Source organism: Lithobates pipiens, unplaced genomic scaffold (assembly GCF_037356315.1).
Source record: "Lithobates pipiens isolate NorthernLeopardFrog02 unplaced genomic scaffold, aLitPip1_a1.2 Scaffold_18, whole genome shotgun sequence".
In the NCBI taxonomy this organism is placed as follows: domain Eukaryota; kingdom Metazoa; phylum Chordata; class Amphibia; order Anura; family Ranidae; genus Lithobates; species Lithobates pipiens.
In genome coordinates, this window is record NW_027507758.1 from 129,143,248 (window position 1) to 129,164,172 (window position 20,925).

Consider the following 20,925-nt stretch of genomic DNA (forward strand, 5'->3'; position numbering starts at 1 on the left):
AACATGTTATGCTTTAAAATTGTGCACACTCTTACAACGGTGACAAATGACTTACATTTTACTATACATAGGTGACGCTTTAAAAGCCTTTACAGTTTAGATGTACAGAGCACGTCGAGTGCTAGAATTACTGCTCATGATCCAACATTTGCGGTGATACCTCATGTGTGGGATGATTGCTGTTTGTGTGCGTGTGGGGCAGACGCGCTAGCACAGGGGGGACAGAAGCGATTTTAATTTTATTTAATTTTTTTATTTAATTTTATACTTTTATTTTTATACTGTTGCTTTCATTTTGTTTCTTTTTTTTTATCACTGTTATTGCTGTCACAAGACATGTAAACATCCTTGTGACAGCAATAGGCATATGACAGGTACTCTTTATGGAGGGATCTGGGGGTGGTCTATAAGACCCCAAATCCCTTCTTTACACTGGAAAGCATTCAAAACACCAAGATCGGCGTTTTAGAATACTTTTGATTTTCAAAAAATGGCACCATTAAAACGCCAATTACCTTTACATGATATCATGTCATAGTTTCCAGGTTACCATAGCCTTCTTCGGGCCTCCGACTATCCAGCAGGCATCTCCCCTGTACAACCACTTGAAGTCAAGTGACGTACCAGGTACGTTATTTGGCAGCAAGTGGTTAATTGAAAAAGAGTACATAAAATATATGAAGATGCCATTTTTGACATTTCTTTCAATAGAACCGCCTGTATTGCCCAACAGCAACTAATTAAATTCATTCTGCAGTTGTCATCTTTCATAACAGGTTAGAATTAGATTGATGACAATCAACAAGGACAGTTAAAATAAACAAGGGGCTTATGCTCATTAAATTAAAAATAGGAGTTGCCTGTAGCAAAATTTAAGGCTTGTTTTTCTAAGCTGTTCTTAACCAGTTGCCACCCGCCCACCATCAAATGACGGCAGGGCGGTGCTGCTCTTGTTCTTGGATGATGTCATATGACGGCGTCCCAGAATGGCCGCTCTTGCGCGATCACGTCGTGTTTCTAGGACACGGTGCAACCCCGATCTGTGTAAACAGCCACTCCGTGTTTACATGTGATCGGTCACATGTAAACACGGAGATGCCATCATCTCCTCATCTCACACTGACAGAGTGTGTAGCGAGGAGAGCCTATCAGTGGCATATCCATGCAGGGGGACATCTACACATGTAATCAGGGCACTGATCACCAGTGCCCTGATTACAAAATAGTGCCAACAGTGTCACCAATCAGTGCCCACCAGTGCCAGCACTCAGTAGCCACCACTGCCAGCAAACAGTGTCCATTAGTGATGCCAGTCAGTGCTGGCTATGAGTGTCATCTATTAGTGCTGCCCATCAATGCCCATTACTGCTGTCCATCATTGCCCATCAGTGTCGCCCATCAGTGCCGTCTATCAGTGCCCACCAGAGCCGCCTATTAGTGCTCATCAGTGCCCATAAGTGCAACAAATTAGTGCCTCCTCATCAATGCCACCTAATCAGTACCCATAAGTGCCACCTCATCAATGCCCACCAGTTCTGCCTCATCAGCTCAAATTACTTAGTTACAAAATTTACTGACAGAAACTAAGTAAAAAAAAAATTGAAAAAATAAAAACCCAGCAGTGATTAAATACCACCAAAAGTGTTAAGAAAATTATAAAAAAAAAGTCATCTGGGTACAGTGTAGCATGACCGCGCAATTGTCGTTCAAAGTGTGACAGCGCTGAAAGCTGAAAAATGGCCTGGGCTGGAAGAGGGTGTAAGTGCCCTGTAGGCAAGCGGTTAATCAATAAAGGTTGAAATCCTACAGATGCCAACTTTTCCCCCCTCTCTTTCAGCATTTTGTAAATGGTTGGGCCTATACCACCATTACTAGTTAAAAAAAAAAAAATAATAATAATAAAAATGCCATAAAAAAATCCCCTATTTTGTAGATGCTATAACTTTTGCGCAAACCAATCAATATAGGCTTATTGTGGTTTTTTTTTTTTTTTTTTTTTTTACCAAAACTATGTAGAAGAGCACACAGTGGCCTAAACTGATGAAGAAATATTATTTTTTTAGATATATTTTTGGGGGATATGTATTATAACAAAAAGTAAAATAGATTTTTTTTTTTCAAAATTGTCGCTCTTTTTTTGTTTATAGCACAAAAAATAAAAACCGCAGAGGTGATCAAATACCACTAAAAGAAAGCTCTATTTGTGGGAAAAAAGGGACATAAATTTTGTTTGGGTACAGCGTCGCATGACTGCGCAATTGTCAGTTAAAGTGACGCAGTGCCGTATCGCAAAAAATGGCCTGGTCATTAAGAGGGCAAATCTACCGGTCTTTAAGTGCTTAACATTCGCTTTTCAAAAATTCTTTGACCTTCAGTATGTACACTGTGCACAATTATTAGTCAAGTTGTATTTTTGAGGATTCATTTAATTATTGAACGACTACAGTGCTCTCGGTCAGTCCAAAATGTTAATAAACCTCAAACCTGAATATGTTAGAAATTAAAAATGAGGTTTTGGCTTTCTTAGGAGAATATCTACGTATGAACAAATATTGGGCAACTATTCGTGTGCAGAATTATTATGCAACTAAATGAAAAACAACATTTTCCCATCTCACTTGTTTATTGCTCTCACTTTAACAGATGAAAATAAACAAATACGTAATAAGTACAAATAATGGCGTGTACACTTGGGCAGACTTTTCAACAGCAAAGGTCCAATGGAACAAATCCATCTGACAATTCAACCGTGTGTGGGCTTCATCGGACCTTTGCTGTCGAAAAATGAGACGGAATTTAGATTTAGAACATGTTTCAAATCTTTCCGATGGACTCAAGTCCGGTCAAAAAATCAGTTTGTCTGTACGCTAGTCTGATGGATGAAAACCAACGCTAGGACAGCTATTGGCTACTGGCTATGAACGTCCTTATTCTAGTCCGGTTGTACGTCATCACGGTCGAATCCGTCGGACTTTGGTGTGATTATGTGTGGCCAAGTCCGTCGGAAGTCTGCCGGGAAGACCGTCGGACCTAGTCTGCTGGAAAGTCCGGTCGTGTGTACACGGCATAAAAGTAATAAACAAAACAAAAACAAAATTTACAAAGAAACGTTGCTGACCTTTCCAAAAAAAAAAAATAATCAGTGACCAATATAGCCACCCTTCTTCCATTCATGCAGTTCCTTCATCTGTTGATGGTCAACTTTTTGTGCAGCAGCTACCATAGCCTCCTCAGAGGTGCACTGTTATCCTTCACCGCAAATCCCCCATTTAAGAAGGGCCCACAAATTCTTAATAGGGTTTAGGTCAGATGAGGAAGAGGGTCATGCCAATATTCTTTAATGTTTAACTGCTTAAGGACTGCCCCATGTGTGTGTGTGTGTGTGTATATATATATATATATATATATAATATAGTGCAGCAGGGTGGCCATTTAGCACAAAAACACGTACCTGTCCATGATCTCTTCTATCGGCTCTGGGGAGGGGGGGCGCGCGCGCCGCTGGACCTGTGCTTCCGCTGTAAACAAGGCAGACCGCTGTTCTGTCAGCGAGAGAGAGAGAGAGTTATCTGTGATTCTTGCTGATCAGAAACACCCATGTCTCTTACTGGAGTCAGTCCATCAACCACACAGTAAAAAAGCACTCATAGGGAACACAGCTAACCCTTTCATCACTTCTGATGTCAGCCCTTCCCTGCCAGTGTCATTTATACAGTGTCAGTGCATTTTTATTAGCACTGATCACTGCATTGGTGTCACTGGTCTTCATAAAGTGTTACTTTTTTGCAGAAAAAAATCTGACAATATGTCGCAGTCCCGCTAAAAATCACTGATCACCGCCATTACCAGTAAAAAAAATGTAAAATAAATAAAAAGTCCAAAAATGTATCCCTAAGTTTGTATACGCTATAACTTTTGCGCAAAACAATCAATATACGCTTATTGGGAATTTTTGTTTAACAAAAATATGTAGCGGAATAGAAATTAGTGGGAAAAAAAGGACATACATTTTATTTGGGTACAGCGTGGCACAACCGCACGCTTGTCAAATAACGCTGCGCCGTATCGCAAAAATGGCCTGGTCAGGAAGGGGGTAAAACCTTCCAGAGTTGAAGTGGTTAAAGAGGAAGTAATCTTCCTCTGCTAACATTTACCTATAGGTAGTGTAAATATCTCCTAAACATGCACCATTTTGGACCGTGTTTCTCAACTACAGTCCTCAAGGCGCCCCAACAGGTCATGTTTTCAGGCTTCCCATTATTTTGCACAGGTGATTTGATCAGTTTCACTGCCTTAGTAATTACCACAGCTGTTTCATCTGAGGAAAATCCTGAAAACATTACCTGTTGGGGGACCTTGAGGTCTGGAGTTGAGAAACACTAGTTTAGGAGATATTTACATTACCTGCAGCCAGTGACATCACTGGCGCATGCACTTTGAAGGAGCAGCCACGGGTGCCGTTCCTTTCTGAGCCCTGTGTTGTAAATGGCGGCTCCAGCATGCATGTGCAAGAGTGACATCATCGCGGCTCCGGCCAATCATAGCCGTAGCCCGCAAACCCAGAAGCAAGACGGGTGAAAATGGAAGCGGCTGCAGCCCTGATATCGTGGCTTCTGGAACAGCTTAGTTCTAAGGTAAGTTTCACATAATCTGCTAGTATGCAATGCATACTAGCACATGATGACTTTACCTTGCAGGAAGAAAAAATAAATAAAAATGTCCAGCGGTATACAACTGATTTAAGGTCTTTACTGGCTAGCCACGCAGTAGAGTACTTCATTGCATGTGACGGTGCATTGTACTGCATAATTTTCATGGTCTTCTTGAAAGATGCAGACTTTTTCCTTTACCACTGCTTGAAGAAAGTGTCTTCTGAAAACTGGTAGTAGGTTTTCGGAGTTGATTTTAAGTCCATGTTCAACCCAAAAAGGTCCAGCTAGCTCATCTTTAATAATACTAGCCCATACCAGTATCCCATCTCTACCTTCCTGGTGTCTAAATAGAAAGGGAGCTCTGTGCCCGTTACTGGTCCAGCCACCAGCCCATCCATCTGGCCCATCAAGAGTGATTCTCATCAGTCCATAAAACCTTTGAAAAAATCTGTCTTCAGATATTTCTTGGCCCAGTCTTGATGTTTTAACTTATGTGTCTTGTTCAGTGGCGGTCGGGTTTCAGCATCCCTTACCTTGGCCATGTCTCTGAGCACTGAACACTTTGTACTTCTGGGCACTCCAGGTAGGTTACAATTCTGGAATATGACAGCACTGGAGGATTATGAGTTCCTGATAGCTTCACGATTGATTCTTCTAAAATCTTTGGCAGTTAATTTGCATCTTTTTTTCTCAACACGTTTCTTGCGACCCTGATAACTATTTGCAACAAAACGTTTGATGGTTCTGTGATCAAGCCCCAATATCTTAGCAATTTCAAAAGTGCGGAAAGGTGTTTTACAATTTTTGACTTTTAAGAGTCAGTTAAATCTCTCTTTTTGGCCCATTTTGCCTGAAGAAAAGAAGCTGCCTAATAATTATGCAAACATTCATGTAGGGTGTGGATATCCTCAGGTCACACCCTCTCTCATTACACAAATATACATCACCTGATATGCTTAAATCCAATAAGAATTTAAGATTATACAGCTTGGAGTTGGACAATATGCATAAATGTGATTGTGATTTTTTTTCAAAATACGCACTTGCCTAATAATTGTGCACACAGTGTAATATATTAAATAAAAAGAAGTCCATAAATAAAAAAATATATAAAAAGGGGTCTAGTGCCAAAGGGTCTTTGCATGCAGTGATGAGAATCTGATGCAGATCACCTGGTACTTCAACCCACATTGTGCAACCTCCTGCATAAGAATACGCCAGTACATAGATATGCTTCTATAATAGTGGTATAAATATTCAACAGAGTACTGATTATACAGCAGTAACCAGCGGCAAAGTCCAGGTTGCTTGCAGTGTTTGCTTTAAATCGAATTAGTCCAATGATCTGGGTTAGTTACCATAGAGTAAATAGCTGTGTATCCTGCTTACAGATCATTTTGTTTTTTGTTTTACAGTTACTGGAGCTGTGCAAGCTGGTGAAAGATGATGCCCTGGAGGTAGTTTCCGCGTTTAACATTCCCGATAAGACCATCCAGGCTCCCATTGCTGGCATTCCCAGCACAAGAGCTCAGTGGGCATATTATCCTCAGCCACAGCAGAAAGGAGACAGCAAAGTGCTTAAGAGAATTAGTGCGAAGCTATAAGTTTGCCCAGATGGATGTCACAAAGAAATAAAAAGTCAAGCAAAATTACTCAGAGAAAAGTTCACGCTATCTTGTTATCAATGGAAGAAAATTATTCAAATACCTTTATAATAAAGACTTGATATTTTCTGTGATTTTTGAATACTGAAACAATAAGCACAGATAACAATACGAAGACATGGGGACTTTTTAATTTAATTTTTTATAGATAGATTTTTAACAGAAATGTAAAAATGAAATAATGATGGAGTTATTGTCAAGGTATACATATTGTGACTGTAAAGAAATTTTATGTAACAGGTTAAGAAATATACTGTCTTTAATAATATAGACATGATTTTATTAATCACGTACCATAAATCCTGTGTGTCAATCCATAACGGGTCACCCGTTTACATCAATGTCAAAGAAATACATAGTTACACAGTTAGTAAGGTTGAATAAAGACACCAGTCCATCCAGTTCAACCTGAGTGTCTACAATTGTCCCTATCCCTTGCACACTCACTTCGGTCCTTACCCTCAAGAAGCCCACAATCCAAGGTCCCCATTCATATACTAGGGCCAATTTTGGACAGAAGCCAATTAACCTACCTGCATGTCTTTGGAGTTTGGGAGGAAACCAGAGTACCCGGAGGAAACCCACGCAGGCACAGAGAGAACATGCAAACTCCAGGTAGGTAGTGTCATGGGATTCAAACCAGCGACCCTTTTTACTGCTAGGCGAGAGTGCTAACCACTACACCACTTTGCCGCCAAAAATCATTGCCTCAATCATTACAAATTGACAAGTGGAATAGAAAATATAATCTGAACTGCCGTTTCTTTTATGGTAGTCCTCCTTATGGTAAGAATCGAATGTTCATTTAGTCTAGCAAGCATGTAATAGACAGAATTACTTACATTACTCACCGCTCCTGTAGGTCCCCTTACTGAACAACCGATCCTCCGATGTCTTTCCCATACAATGCAAGACCAATGGTTCTGACCAGAGTCTTCATGTTTTACTGGATCAACCAAATTTTTGGATTTTTGTCACTTTAGTTGTAGAGGGTCTACCGAGTGGGGGCAGAAACTTCAACAACAACCCTTCCCACTTTTTTGTAAACTGAAAAACAAAAATTGGGCTATATATACAGTGCCTTGAAAAAGTGTTTATACCCCTTGAAATTTTCTACATTTTGTAATGTTACAACCAAAAAAAACGTAGTGGCACATAATTGTGAAGTGGAAGGAAAATGATATATATATATATATATATATATATATATATGTGTGTATTCAGCCCCCTTTTCACTGATACCCCTAACCTAAGTCTAGTGGAACCAATTGCCTTCAGAAGTCACCTAATTAGTAAATAGAGTCCACCTGTGTGAGATTAATCTCAGCATAAATACAGCTGTTCTGTGAAGCCCTCAGATGTTTCTTAGGGAACCTTAGTGAACAAACAGCATTACAGAGGTCAAGGAACACACCAGACAGGTCAGGGATAAAGTTGTGGAGAAGTTTAAAACAAGGTTAGGTTATGAAAATATATCCCAAGCTTTGAACATCTCATGGAGCACTGTTTAATCCATCATTCATAAATGCACAACTACAAACCTACCAAGAAACGGCCATCCACCTAAACTGACAGGCCGGGCAAGGAGAGCATTAATCAGAGAAGCAGGCAAGCTGCCCATGATAACTCTGGAGGAGCTGCAGAGATCCACAGCTCAGTTGGGAGAATCTGTCAACAGAACAACAATTAATCGTGCACTCCACAAATCTGGCCTTTATGGAGTGACAAGAAGAAAGCCATTGTTAAAAGAAAGTCATAAGAAGTCCTGTTTGCGAGAAGCCATGTGGATGACACCGCAAACATGTGGAAGAAGTTGCTCTGGTCAGATGAGACCAAATTTAAATTTTTGGCCTAAAAACAAAACACTATGTGTGGCGGAAAACTAACGCTGCACATCACCCTGAATACACCACCCCTACCATGAAACATGGTGGTGGCAGCATCATGTTGTGGGGATGCTTTTCTTCAGCAGGGACAGGGAAGCTGGTCATAGTTGATGGGAAGGTGGATAAAGCCAAATACAAGGAAATCTTTGAAGAAAACCTGTTATGCCGCATACACACGATCGGAATTCTCGTCGGAAAAAGCTCTCATGGTTTTCCCGATGGAATTCCCACGGAAGGCCTACGGCCACACCACCCTGTATGCGCCCGCTCTCGTCGGAATTCCAACGGAATTCGGCTCAAGCTGTCTTGCCTACACACGGTCACATCAAATTCCGATCGTTTATAACGCGGTGACATACAACACGTACGATAGGACTAGAAAAAGGAAGTTCAATAGCCAGTAGCCAATAGCTTCTGTCTCATAGTTGAATCTGAGCATGCGTGATTTTTGGCGTGTCAGAATTGCATACACACCATCGGAATTACTGATAAAGTTTTTCAGTCTGGAAAATTGAGAACATGGTATAAATTTTTGGCTGGCGGAAATTCGGGACAGCTAAATTCCGATGGAGCAAACACGCGGTCGCATTTTCCAATGAAAAGCTCTCATCTGTCTTTTTCTGGCCAGAATTCCGATCGTGTGTACACGGCATTAGAGTCTGCAAAAAACTTGAGACTGGGACAGAGGTTCACCTTCCAGGAGGACAACAACCCTAAACATACAGCCAGAGCTACAATGGAAGGGTTTACAGCAAAGCATACCCATGTGTTAGAATGGCCCAGTCAAAATCCAGACCTAAATCCAATTGTGAATCTGTGGCAAGACTTGAAAATTGCTGCTCAGACGCTCTCCATCCAATCTGACAGAGCTTAAGCTATTTTTCAAAGAAGAATGGGCATAAATTTCACTCTCTAGATGTGCAAAGCTGGTAGAGACTTCTTCTAAGATTGCCCTGTATTTGGCTCCATCCATCTTCCCATCAACTCTGACCAGCTTCCCTGTCCCTGCTGAAGAAAAGCATCCCCACAAAATGATGCTGCCACCACCATGTTTCACAGTGGGGATGGTGTGTTCAGGGTGATGTGCAGTGTTAGTTTTCCACCACATAGCATTTTGCTTTTAGTCAAAAAAGTAAAATTTTGGTCTCATCTGATCAAAGAACCTTCTTCCACATGTTTGCTGTGTCCTTCAGATGGCTTCTCGCAAACTGAAAATTAGACTTTTTATGGCTTTCTTTCAACAATGCATTTCATCTTGCCACTCTTCCATAAAGGCCAGATTTGCAGAATTCACGACTAAAAGTTGTCCTGTGGACAGATTCTCCCACCTGAGCTGTGGATCTTTGCAGCTCCTTCAGAGTTACTATGGGCCCCTTGGCTGCTTCTCTGATTAATGCTCTCCTTGCCTTGGCCTGTCAGTTTAGGTGGACAGACATGTCTCGGTAGATTTGCAGTTGTCCATTTTCGGATGATGGATTGAACAGTGCTCCGTGAGATGTTCAAAGCTTGGGATATTTTTTTTATAACCTAACCCTGCTTTAAACTTCTTCACAACTTAATCCCTGACCGGTCTGGTGTGTTCCTTGGCCTTCATGATGCAGGTTGTTCACTAAGGTTCTCTAACAAACCTCTGAGGGCTTCACAGAACAGCTGCATTTATACTGAGATTAAATTACACACAGGTGGACTTTTTTTGCTAATTAGGTGACTTCTGATGGCAATTGGTTCCACTAGATTTTAGTTAGGGGTAACAGAGTAAAGGGGACTGAATACAAATGCGCACCACACATTTCACATATTTATTTGTAAAAAAATGTGAAAACTATTTATCATTTTGCTTCTACTTCACAATTATGTGACATTTTGTGTTTGTCTAGCACATAAAATACATTTAGGTTTTTGGTTATAACATGACAAAATGTGGAAAATTCCAAGGGGTATAAATTCTTTCTAAAAGCACTGTATACATACTTAAAGTGGTTGTAAACCCTTACAAACTACTTTGACCTACAGGTAAGCCTAGATTAAGGCTTACCTGTAGGTCCAAGCAATATCTCCTAAACCTATATGGTTTAGGAGATATTTGCTCGAAAACGGGCACTGCTGTCTACGGCGCAGGCACACTGAGCGCGACATTTCCAAGAATGGAGCTGCTGCGCGTGTCGACTCCTGTGCTCATGCGCAGGAGTGACGTCATCGCGGCTTCGCCGAATGACAGCGCCGGAGCTGCGAGACGCCACCAGCAAGATGGATGCGGCGGACTACAGGGGACAGCGTCGACTTCGCTGGCTCCTGTGTCAGGTAAGTGACACATAATGGGCTACTATGCGATGCATAGTAGTCCATTATGCTTTGCCTTTGCAGGGAATGAAAGAGGAAGTAAACCCATCAGGGTTTACTTCCTCTTTAACATTCATAAATATCTAACCAAAAACAAAATATTAAGCCAAAAGGAAAAAATACTATATATTTGCTAGAGGAAAGAAGTTGAAAACAAAAGAGGAATGGTGGACTGGATTTATGGAGGGATTATCAGAAGAAAGTACTATGGACGATGCACCTTTACGCACTGGGGGTGTCAACGTGTGTGTGTGTGTGTGTGTGTATATATATATATATATATATATATAATATACACTCAGCGGCCACTTTATTAGTTACACTTTGTTAGTACCGGGTTGGACCCCCTTTTTCCTTCAGAACTGCCTTAATTCTTCGTTACATAGATACAACAAGGTGTTGGAAACATTCCTCAGAGATTTTGGCCCATATTGACAATAGCATCTGCAGATTTGTCGGCTGCACATCCTTGATGCAAATCTCCATCACATCCCAAAGGTGCTCTAGTTGTTTGAGATCTGGTGACTGTGGAGGCCATTGGAGTACAGTGAACTCATTGTCAGGTTCAAATAACCGATTTGATATGATTTGAGCTTTGTGACATGGTGCATTATCCTGCTGTAAGTAGCCATCAGAAGAGGAGTACACTGTAGTCATAAAGGGATGAACATGGTCAGCAACAATACTCAGGTAGGCCGTGGTGTTTAAACGATGCTCAATTGGTACTAAGGGGCCCAAAGTGTGCCAAGAAAATATCCCCCACACCATTACATCACCACCAGCCTGAACCGTTGATAGAAGGCATGATGGATCCATACTTTTATGTTGTTTACACAAAATTTTGACCCTACTATCTGAATGTCGCAGCTGAAATCAAGAATCAACAGACCAGGCAATATTTTTTCAATCTTCTATTATCCCATTTTGGTTAGGCTGTGCAAATTGTAGCCACAGTTTTCCGTTCTTAGCTGACAGGAGTGGCACCCAGTGTGGTTTGCTGTTGCTGTAGCCCATCTACTTCAAGGTTCGATGTATTGCTCATTCAGAGATGGTATTCGGCATACCTTGGCTGTAACGAGTGGTTATTTGAGTTACTGTTGCCTTTCTATTATTTCAAACCAGTCTGCCCATTCTCCTCTGAGGTCTGACATCAACAAGGCATTTTCATCCACACAACTACCACTCACTGGATATTTTCTCTTTTTCTGACCATTCTCTGTAAACTCTAGAGATGGTTGTGCGTGAAAATCTCAATAGACCAGCAGTTTTTAAAATACTCAGACCAGCTCATCCATTCTAAAGCTCAGATTGAACTTCAGCAAGTCATCTTCACCACATAAAGATGCCTAAATGTATTTGCTGGTATGTGATTGGCTGATTAGCAATTGGTGTTACCAAGCAATTGAACAGGTGTATCTAATAAAGTGGCCAGTGAGTGTATATACTTCTTTATATACATAATATATATATATATATATATATATATATATATACATACATACACACACATTCCCATTTTCCTCTAACTTCTTGATCTATGATTAGGGGGTTAAATGCTTCACTAAGAGGAGTGGGGTAAAAGAACAATAAAGTTTGTTTTTAGCCCAGAGCAGTGTAGTTTGCGGCTACATACTGTATGTGTTTGGGAGGTGTCCATTGGCAATGACAGATCCAGGAGATGCCTGCACCTGCAGCTGGATGAATGTGGTGACAGATCTGGAGTGGTGATTACAATTCAAGTGAGTACCTTCCTGGTGCCGTTACCCCATGAAAAAAAGTGCCAAGTTGTGGGGACCCCAGCAATAAAATTATTTTCGTTGGTCATTTCATTGCTGTAATTTTGCAACTGTTATGAATCGAAATATAAATATCTGATATGCAGGATGTATTTTCATTCTTACAAATTTAAAATCCTTACCACTTAAGGACCAAGCACCTTTTTGAGATGAGTTGTTTACAAGTTAAAAACATTTTTTTTTGCTAAAAAATTACTTAGAACCCCCAAACATTATACTTTTTTTTTCTAACACCCTAGAGAATAGCGGTCGTTGCAATAATTTCTTTCACACTGTATTTGCGCATCGGTCTTACAAGCGCACTTTTTTGGGGAAAAAATACACTTTTTTGAATTAAAAATAAGATAACAGTAAAGTTAGCCCAATTTTTTTTATATTGTGAAAGATAATGTTACACCGAGCAAATTGATACCCAACGTGTCATGCTTCAAAATTGCGCCCGCTCATGGAATGGCGACAAACTTTTACCCTTAAAAATATCCATAGGTGACATTTAAAAAATTCTACAGGTTGCATGTTTTAAGTTACAGAGGAGGTCTAGGGCTAAAATTATTGTGCTCACTCCAGCGATCGCAGCAATACCTCACATGTGTGGTTTGAATACCATGTTCATATGCGGGCGCTACTCATGTATGCGTCCACTTCTGCACGCAAGCTTGGCGAGAAGGGGGGCACATTTTAAAAAAATAATAATTTTTCTTATTTATTTTACCTTTTATTTTTAAACTTTTTAAAAAAAAAAAAAATGGTGTCCCTTTTATTCCTATTACACGGGATAGAGAAAAAGCATGACAGGACCTCTTAAATATGAGATCTTGGGTTAGTAAAAAAAAAAAAAAATGTCATTTTAATAAAAATAAAATAAAAAAATGGCCCTTTAAGAGTTATGGGCGGAAGTGACGTTTTGACGTCGCTTCCGCCCTGCATTGTTATGGAGACGGGTGGGGGCCATCTTCCCCTCACTCATCTCCATGCCCAGCAAGGGTGAAGATCTGATCGCCTCTGCCGCTACCGATGGCTCCAGGTAGCGGTGGAGGGGACTGAAGCACAGAGCGAGGGGGTCCCTCTCCCACCGCCGGTAAAAGTGATCTTATGGCCAATCCACTGCAGAGACCACTATTATTGGAAATGAGACAGCCGGCCGAACAAGAAGATATCAGGGTTATTGCAGCTAGCTGCTGCCATAACAATGATATCCACCTTCGAATTAGGACGTATGTCGGCGTGTGGCGGTCCAGAAATGGTTAAAGCGCAGTGATAAATCACAAAAACAATCTGTAATATATAGTGCAAAATATTTATTTAAAATTAACATATAAGATACAAAAGAATAAAATGCCCCACCAAGAGACAGGGTAAGTGGCGGGCGGGGGGCACAGTGGGAGCAATTTATATGACACAGCGGCAGCATTTGATGGCACAGTGGGAGCATTTGATGGGCACAGTGGCTGCGTTTGATGGCACAGTGGCGGCGTTTGATGGCACAGTGGCGGCAATTGATGGGCATATTGGCTGCATTTGATGGCACAGTGGCAGCAATTGATGTACAGAAATGCTTTTATTAATTAGTGCCTCTGACTTACCAAAGTCACTCAGGTGTTCCGTCAGAATCAGCAACCTGTCTAATGTGTTAACCAGAAGTGACGTTTTGTTGCCGCCATCTTGGTACAATCGTCTGCAGGAAGGCTATAGTTAGAAGTTGGCAAGTGGACATCTTTTTACACCCACCGAAGTCTGCATTTTGCACGTATTTTTACCAGTAAACCGAGCTTATATACTATATTATATAGTATATAAGCTCAGTTTACTGGTAAAAATACATGCAAAATGCAAGACTTCAGTGGGTGTAAAAGGATGTCTGCTTTCCGACTTCTAACTGTAGCCTTACTGTGGATGAGAGTACCAAGATGGCGGCGATGCAATGTCACTTCCGTGCGGTCTCCTCTCCCGAAAGTGACGTCTCACTGGCCGAGATGGACAGACTGCGGCGTACACACAGGAACTTTGGGTCTGTTTGACCAGCTTTCCAGATTGGACCAGCATTCGCGACCCCCTGGCAAATTGGCAATCAACCTCTCAGGGGGTCGCGACCCCCAGGTTGAGAACCGCTGCCTTACATGGTTTCATCTTGTTCACTGATATGCTGGTAGAACAAACATTTTTGTTGTGCAATCAAATCAGTTTAGTGATGTTACTGCCAAAAAAAGGAGAAGCGAAGTGGAATAGGTTGGGGATGTGGGAATCGAACAGTAACAAACAATTCCATTACTCCCACACATCAGGGAATAGGTTCTGTAGACGGGACGGTCATGTTAAGTCAACAGAACAAGAAGTGACACATGCAAAGTGCAATAATTCATAGCAATCAATTCCAATGGATTCAGATCAGTGATAAGTGATTTCTAATTAGTGTGTATAGGTCACAGTAAAACATCTTTGCTCTCTAGGCTATCTTACTGGATATATCACTGGTGGCCATGGAGTGCAGAGGGCTTTGATGCTACATGGCAGGGATTTTTAGGTTTAATTTGTGCTCAAAATAATCTTTATCTTCTAGAAAATATGTGACAGTTATAGCAAAAAGTTCACACATACATTTTGTCTAAATTTTAAATCTTGTAAATGCTTTTAAATAGCTTTAAGCTGTGACACACAGCATACACAAACTTTCTATAGCAATGTGGTCAATGAAGTGTTGAAGTCGTTTTGACATTTTTTTGGGCAGTTTGACTCAAAACTTTGTGATGCAGATCTAAGCTGTACAGGAAACGGAGGGAGGGACACATAATAAATGTAATTTAATACAAAAGAAATGATTGCTGTAAAAGAGTGATGGCCATTATGAAGACGTTCTATTTATGAATCTAGCTGCTCTGCATGCAATGATAATATCCTTTCAGGAATTTGTCCAACCTTTTTCACTAACTATATTACGTGATTATTATCATGAAAATTAAATGCGGGCTCTGCTTCTGGATGCTGTATGGAATTTTCTTTATATCTAAAGGTCAAATGAACTGCGCGGTTTAGTTCTCAAGGGCAAAAAAAGGACATTACTGAATGTTGCTCGTTCTGCTGTGAAGTTTATGACTCTTTTTAGAGTCTTGGTCTCCAGTTAGCTGTGCTATTGCTATTTCTTTGCAAAGTATTTGTAAAGAAAGAAAGTTACAACATTGTAAATGTGTCCTGGCTTTGCCTCAAGCACTGGCCCAGCACAACCCTGTCATTCAGCACACTTAATTTAGGAAGCCATAGGAGGAGAGGCATTTTAGAGACCGTGGGGAAGATTTACTAAAACTGGAGCACACAGAATCTGGTGCAACTGTGCATGGTAGCCAATCGGCTTATAACTTTAGCTTGTTCAATTAAGTTTTGACAATAAAACCTGTAAGCTGGTTGGTCTCTATGCAGAGCTGCACCAGATTCTGCACCTTGAAGATTCTGAGACCACATGGAAAAAAGCGTTATGGTCAGATGAGACTAAAATGTTATTTGGCCTCAATACCAAACTATGTCTGGCAGAAATCCAATACAGGTCACCATCCAAAAAACACCATTCCTACAGTAAAGCATGGAGGTGGTAATATCCTGTTATGGGGTGTTTCTTTGCAGCAGGGTCTGAAGCACTTGTCAGTATAGAAGGAAAAATGGATGGGGCAAAATGCCATCAAATTCTTGAGGAACATCTGCTGCCCTCTACCAGAAAGTTGGCAATGGGAAGAAGGTAGTTGAAGTAGAAAAAGCTGAATGTCCTTGCATGGCTTAGTCAGAGCCCAGACTTAAACCTCATTGAATATATGTGGAATGACTTGAAGACTGCAGTCCACAAAGGTCTCCATTAGGGATGAGCTTCGTGTTCGAGTCGAACGTACGTTCGACTCGAACATTGGCTGTTCGTCCGTTCGGCGAAATCCGAACATTTTGGTCCGTTCGTGTCAAATTCGCGTGGCGCTCACGGCCCACAATGCACTGCGATGGCGCAGTGCATTGCTGGCTCATGATTGGCCAAGCATGCACTGTGACCCCGCATGCTTGGCCAATCGCAGCGCCAGCAGCGAGGAGAGCCATGATGAGCAGGATGCCTGTGGCCAATCATAGCTCAGGCTGTGTAGTGCACGCCCCACACTATATAAGGCCGCTATTGCGGCGGCCTCGTGTAGTGTGTTGGTGTCTGAAGCAGTGGGTGTTCTGTGTACCTTTAACACAGTACACACCGATCGTTTTCGGCTGATTTCCTATCTTGCTGTTGTGTAGTGGCTATTGTCTGCTTGCCATGACCGCAGTATACACCACTATATTCACCTCACCTATATAGCTAGTGATCTATCTTTAATAATAGAGCTTGCAGTCAGTAGTGTTAGGAGATAGTGCATGCTGTCTGCGTGCTCTGTACCCAGTACATACCGCTATATCCACCTACATAGCTGTTCTCTATTTGAGCCCACTTGCCATCTGCAGGAGTTATTGGAAGTAGTGTGTGCCTCCAGCACAGCACAGTATACATCTGTATATACCCCTTTATCTCTGCTGTTTTCTGGTTGTTGTCTGCGTGCCCTGACCGCAGTATACACCGCGATATTCACCTCACCTATATAGCTAGTGATCTATCTTTAATAATAGAGCTTGCAGTCAGTAGTGTTAGGAGATAGTGCGTGCTGTCTGCGTGCTCTGTACCCAGTACATACCGCTATATCCACCTACATAGCTGTTCTCTATTTGAGCCCACTTGCCATCTGCAGGAGTTATTGGAAGTTGTGTGTGCCTCCAGCACAGCACAGTATACATCTGTATATACCCCTTTATCTTTGGTGTTCTATAAAAAAGGCATCTGCAGGAGTTACTGGGTGTTGTGTGCCTCCAGCACAATATAAACTACCCAACTGCTGTTTTACCCAACTCCCTTCAGGCCATTACCATGTCTGGAAGGCCAGCAAGGAGAGGCAGACAGGCGCGAGCCGATAAAAGAGGGCAAGCAGGCTCTGTGTCTAGAGGCAACAGTGCTGGTCGTGGACGCGGTGCATTGTCATCAGCACGTGGCCATGGGACATGCTTGTCCTTCTTTTCGGCAGCTGGACATGTTGAACCGCAACATGCCAACGACTTGGTAGAGTGGATGACCAAGCCCTCTTCATCCTCCTCATCCTCTCTCACCAAGTCTCAGGGTAGTAGCAAAGCAGCTGCCAACGCATCGTCTTCCCTCCTCTCAATGTCATCATCAGTGACTCCTTCCCTAGACCCACCACGTCCTCCTGAGGAGTCTCCTGAACTCTTTGAGCACAGTGTTGGGTACATGCTCCAGGAGGATGCCCAGTGTTTTGTGGGCTCTGATGATGACACTCAGCTAGAGGAAAGCAGTAGCGTGAGCGCAGAGAGAGGGGATGCTCAAGAAGGACAGCAATCTGGCAGTCATGTTCCACAAGCTGCAGCATACTGCCAGATTTGCTACAGCGATGAAGAGGGAGGGGATGATGAGGGCACTGACTCCACGTGGGTGCCTGGAAGGAGGAGGCACATGTCCAACGAGGCAGGATGCCCTCCGGGGGCCAGCTTAGGGGCAGCACACCGACTGAATCACACCGCAGAGCTCCGCCTGTGCAGAGCGCTGCCTCTGCGCGTTATTCTAAAAGTTCTTTGGTGTGGGCCTTTTTTGAGACGAGTGCATCAGATCGCACCGCTGCTATTTGCAACATATGTCTCAAGCGTATCTCACGTGGCCAAAACATCAGCCGCTTGGGCACCACATGCTTGACCAGACATATGTTGACCTGCCATGCAGCTCGTTGGCAAGCGTACCTCAAAGACCCACACCAAAGAACAAAGCGGACCTCTCCTTGCTCCTCATCAGCTGGCATCTCCAACCCCACTAGACCTTCAGTCCTCTCTGAAACCTGCTCTGAGAGGAATGAAGGTGTAGAATTAGGTGTGTCACAGCCAAGTGCTTCCGGTAACTCTGCTAGCGGTACACCCACGTCCGATTATAGCAGGCAAATGTCCCTGCCCCAGCTGCTGGACCGGCGGAAGAAGTTTACTCCCAGCCATCCACATGCCCAGCGGTTGAATGCTAGCTTGGCTAAATTGCTAGCACTTCAACTGCTGCCTTTTCAGTTGGTAGACTCGGCCCCCTTCCGTGAGTTTGTACAATGTGCGGTTCCTCAGTGGCAGGTCCCCAAACGCCACTTTTTCTCACAGAAGGCGATTCCGGCTCTCTACCGGCATGTGGAAGGCAATGTCCTTGCCTCGCTGGACAGGGCGGTCAGCAGTAAGGTGCATATTACCGCTGACTCATGGTCCAGCAGGCATGGACAGGGACGTTACCTGTCTTTCACGGCCCATTGGGTCACTCTTCTGGCTGCTGGGAAGGATGCAGGACAAGGGGCAGTAGTGTTGGAGGTTGTTCCGCCACCACGCCTCCAAAATGCTACTATTGGTTGTGACACACCTCTCTCCTCCACCCCCTCCTCTTCTTCTTCCTCCATGGCCTCTTCCAGTGCTCTGTCCTCAGAACCAGCGGTGCTCCGTAGGCGTTCCAGGGGCTACGCAAGTACGCAGGCAAAACTATGCCATGCCGTGCTTGCGCTGGTTTGTTTGGGGGACAGGAGCCACACTGGGGCGGATGTTTTGTCAGCTCTGCAGGGGCAGGCCGAGAGGTGGTTGACGCCACGCCAGCTTAAGCCAGGAATGGTGGTTTGCGACAATGGCACCAACCTCCTCTCCGCCCTCCGACAGGGACAACTGACCCATGTGCCCTGTGTAGCTCACGTCCTTAACCTGGTGGTGCAGCGGTTCTTGGGCAGGTACCCCGGCTTACAGGATGTCCTGAAGCAGGCCAGGAAAGTCTGTGTGCATTTCCGCCGATCATTTAATGCCTGTGCTCGGCTGGCTGAGCTCCAAAAGGAGTTGAACCTGCCCAAGAACCGCCTTATATGTGACATGCCCACCAGATGGAACTCAACATTGGCCATGCTGCAGCGGCTGCACACGCAGCAGAGGGCCATCAATGAGTACCTGTGCGACTACGGCACCAGGACAGGGTCAGGGGAGCTTGGTTTTTTCTCACCACGCCAGTGGGGCATGATCAGGGATGCATGCACTGTCCTGTCACCGTTTGAGAAGGCCACAAGGATGGTGAGCAGTGACAGTGCATGCATCAGTGACACTGTACCTCTTGTCCACCTCTTGGAGCATACGCTGCGTGGAATAATGGACAGGGCACTTGAGGCAGAACAGAGGCAGGAAGAGGAGGACTTCCTTGTCTCTCAAGGCCCCCTTTATCCAGACAGTGTTCCTGCTGTGCCACCCATCACACAGGAAGAGGATGAGGAGGAGGAAGAGGAGGAGGAGGATGATTGTGTCAGCATGGAGGTGGAGGCTGGCACTCAGCATCAGCAGCAGCAGTCTTATAGGGATGATTTACAGTCCCAAGAAACACGTGGACTTGTACGTGGCTGGGAGGAGGTAGCTGCGGATCATGTTGTCCTTAGTGACCCAGAGGACTCCGGACCGAATGCCTCAGCTAACCTACACTGCATGGCCTCCCTGATCCTGCAAAGCCTGCGGAAGGATCCTCGTATTCTTCGGATCAAGGAGAGGGACCATTACTGGCTGGCCACTCTCCTTGATCCACGGTACAAGGGTAAGGTTGCCGACCTTATCTTGCCATCGCAGAGGGAGCAGAGGATGAGACATCTCCGGGAGGCCTTGCAGAAAGGTCTGTGCAACGCGTTCCCAGAGACTGGGAGGTTACAAACTCCTGGTCCTGGACAACGTGTTGCTGAGGCATCGTCAGAAGGAGCAGTGGAGAAGGTGGCCGTCTGACTGATGCTTTCAGACAATTTTTTAGTCCGCAGCCCCAAGGTATGATCGGTTCCAGCACCCATCGCCAGCATCTGATTTACATGGTGCAGGAATACCTAGGGGCAAGGTCAGACTTGGACACCTTTCCCACCGAAAATCCTCTGGCTTACTGGGTCTTGAGGATGGATCACTGGCCAGAGCTTGCACAGTATGCAATTGAGCTACTGGTCTGTCCTGCATCCAGCGTTCTTTCGGAACGCACCTTCAGTGCTGCTGGTGGCTTTGTTACCGATCACAGGGTGCGCCTGTCCACCGAATCAGTTGATCGACTGACCTTCATCAAGATGAATCAGTCTTGGATCACCCACAGCTACCAAGCACCTGAAGCTGATGTAACCGAATAATTTTTTTTGAAATACCACATCCCTTCAAGACTGCCTATGCTGATGCAGAGTGACTGTCCTGTTATGTTGATTGTCTATCCTCTTCCTCCTCCGCTGATATGTTGGAAGAACGTTTTTGGTTCTGGGTGATGCCAGCAGCCCAATTTTTCTGCCCCTGTTTAACAGGGGCGTTTAAGTACAATTTTTGATGCAATGCTTTGCAGCAGGGCTAATTCCTGCAATAAAACTAGAGTATATGGCAGAGGTTGCAGTGTGGTGGCACCAGCACCAGTGCCTAAGGCCCAATTTTTCTGCCCCTGTTTAACAGGGGCGTTTAAGTACAATTTTTGATGCAATGCTTTGCAGCAGGGCTAATTCCTGCAATAAAACTAGAGTATATGGCAGAGGTT

General features: G+C 43.6%; 1 protein-coding gene and 1 long non-coding RNA gene across 2 annotated transcripts in view; one reads left to right on the plus strand and one right to left on the minus strand.

Moving 5' to 3' along the window:
• Nucleotides 1-6,723, plus strand: part of ACOXL (acyl-CoA oxidase like) — a 477,525-nt gene extending 470,802 nt beyond the window's left edge. Inside the window, exon 19 of the mRNA XM_077486109.1 lies at nucleotides 6,068-6,723. Within this exon, the coding sequence (XP_077342235.1) occupies nucleotides 6,068-6,256 (189 nt within the window). The 3' untranslated portion in view covers nucleotides 6,257-6,723. The remainder of the gene's footprint in view (nucleotides 1-6,067) is intronic.
• Nucleotides 1-20,925, minus strand: part of LOC143987413 (uncharacterized) — a 409,509-nt gene that overhangs the window by 44,826 nt on the left and 343,758 nt on the right. The gene's annotated exons all lie outside the window — the stretch shown is intronic.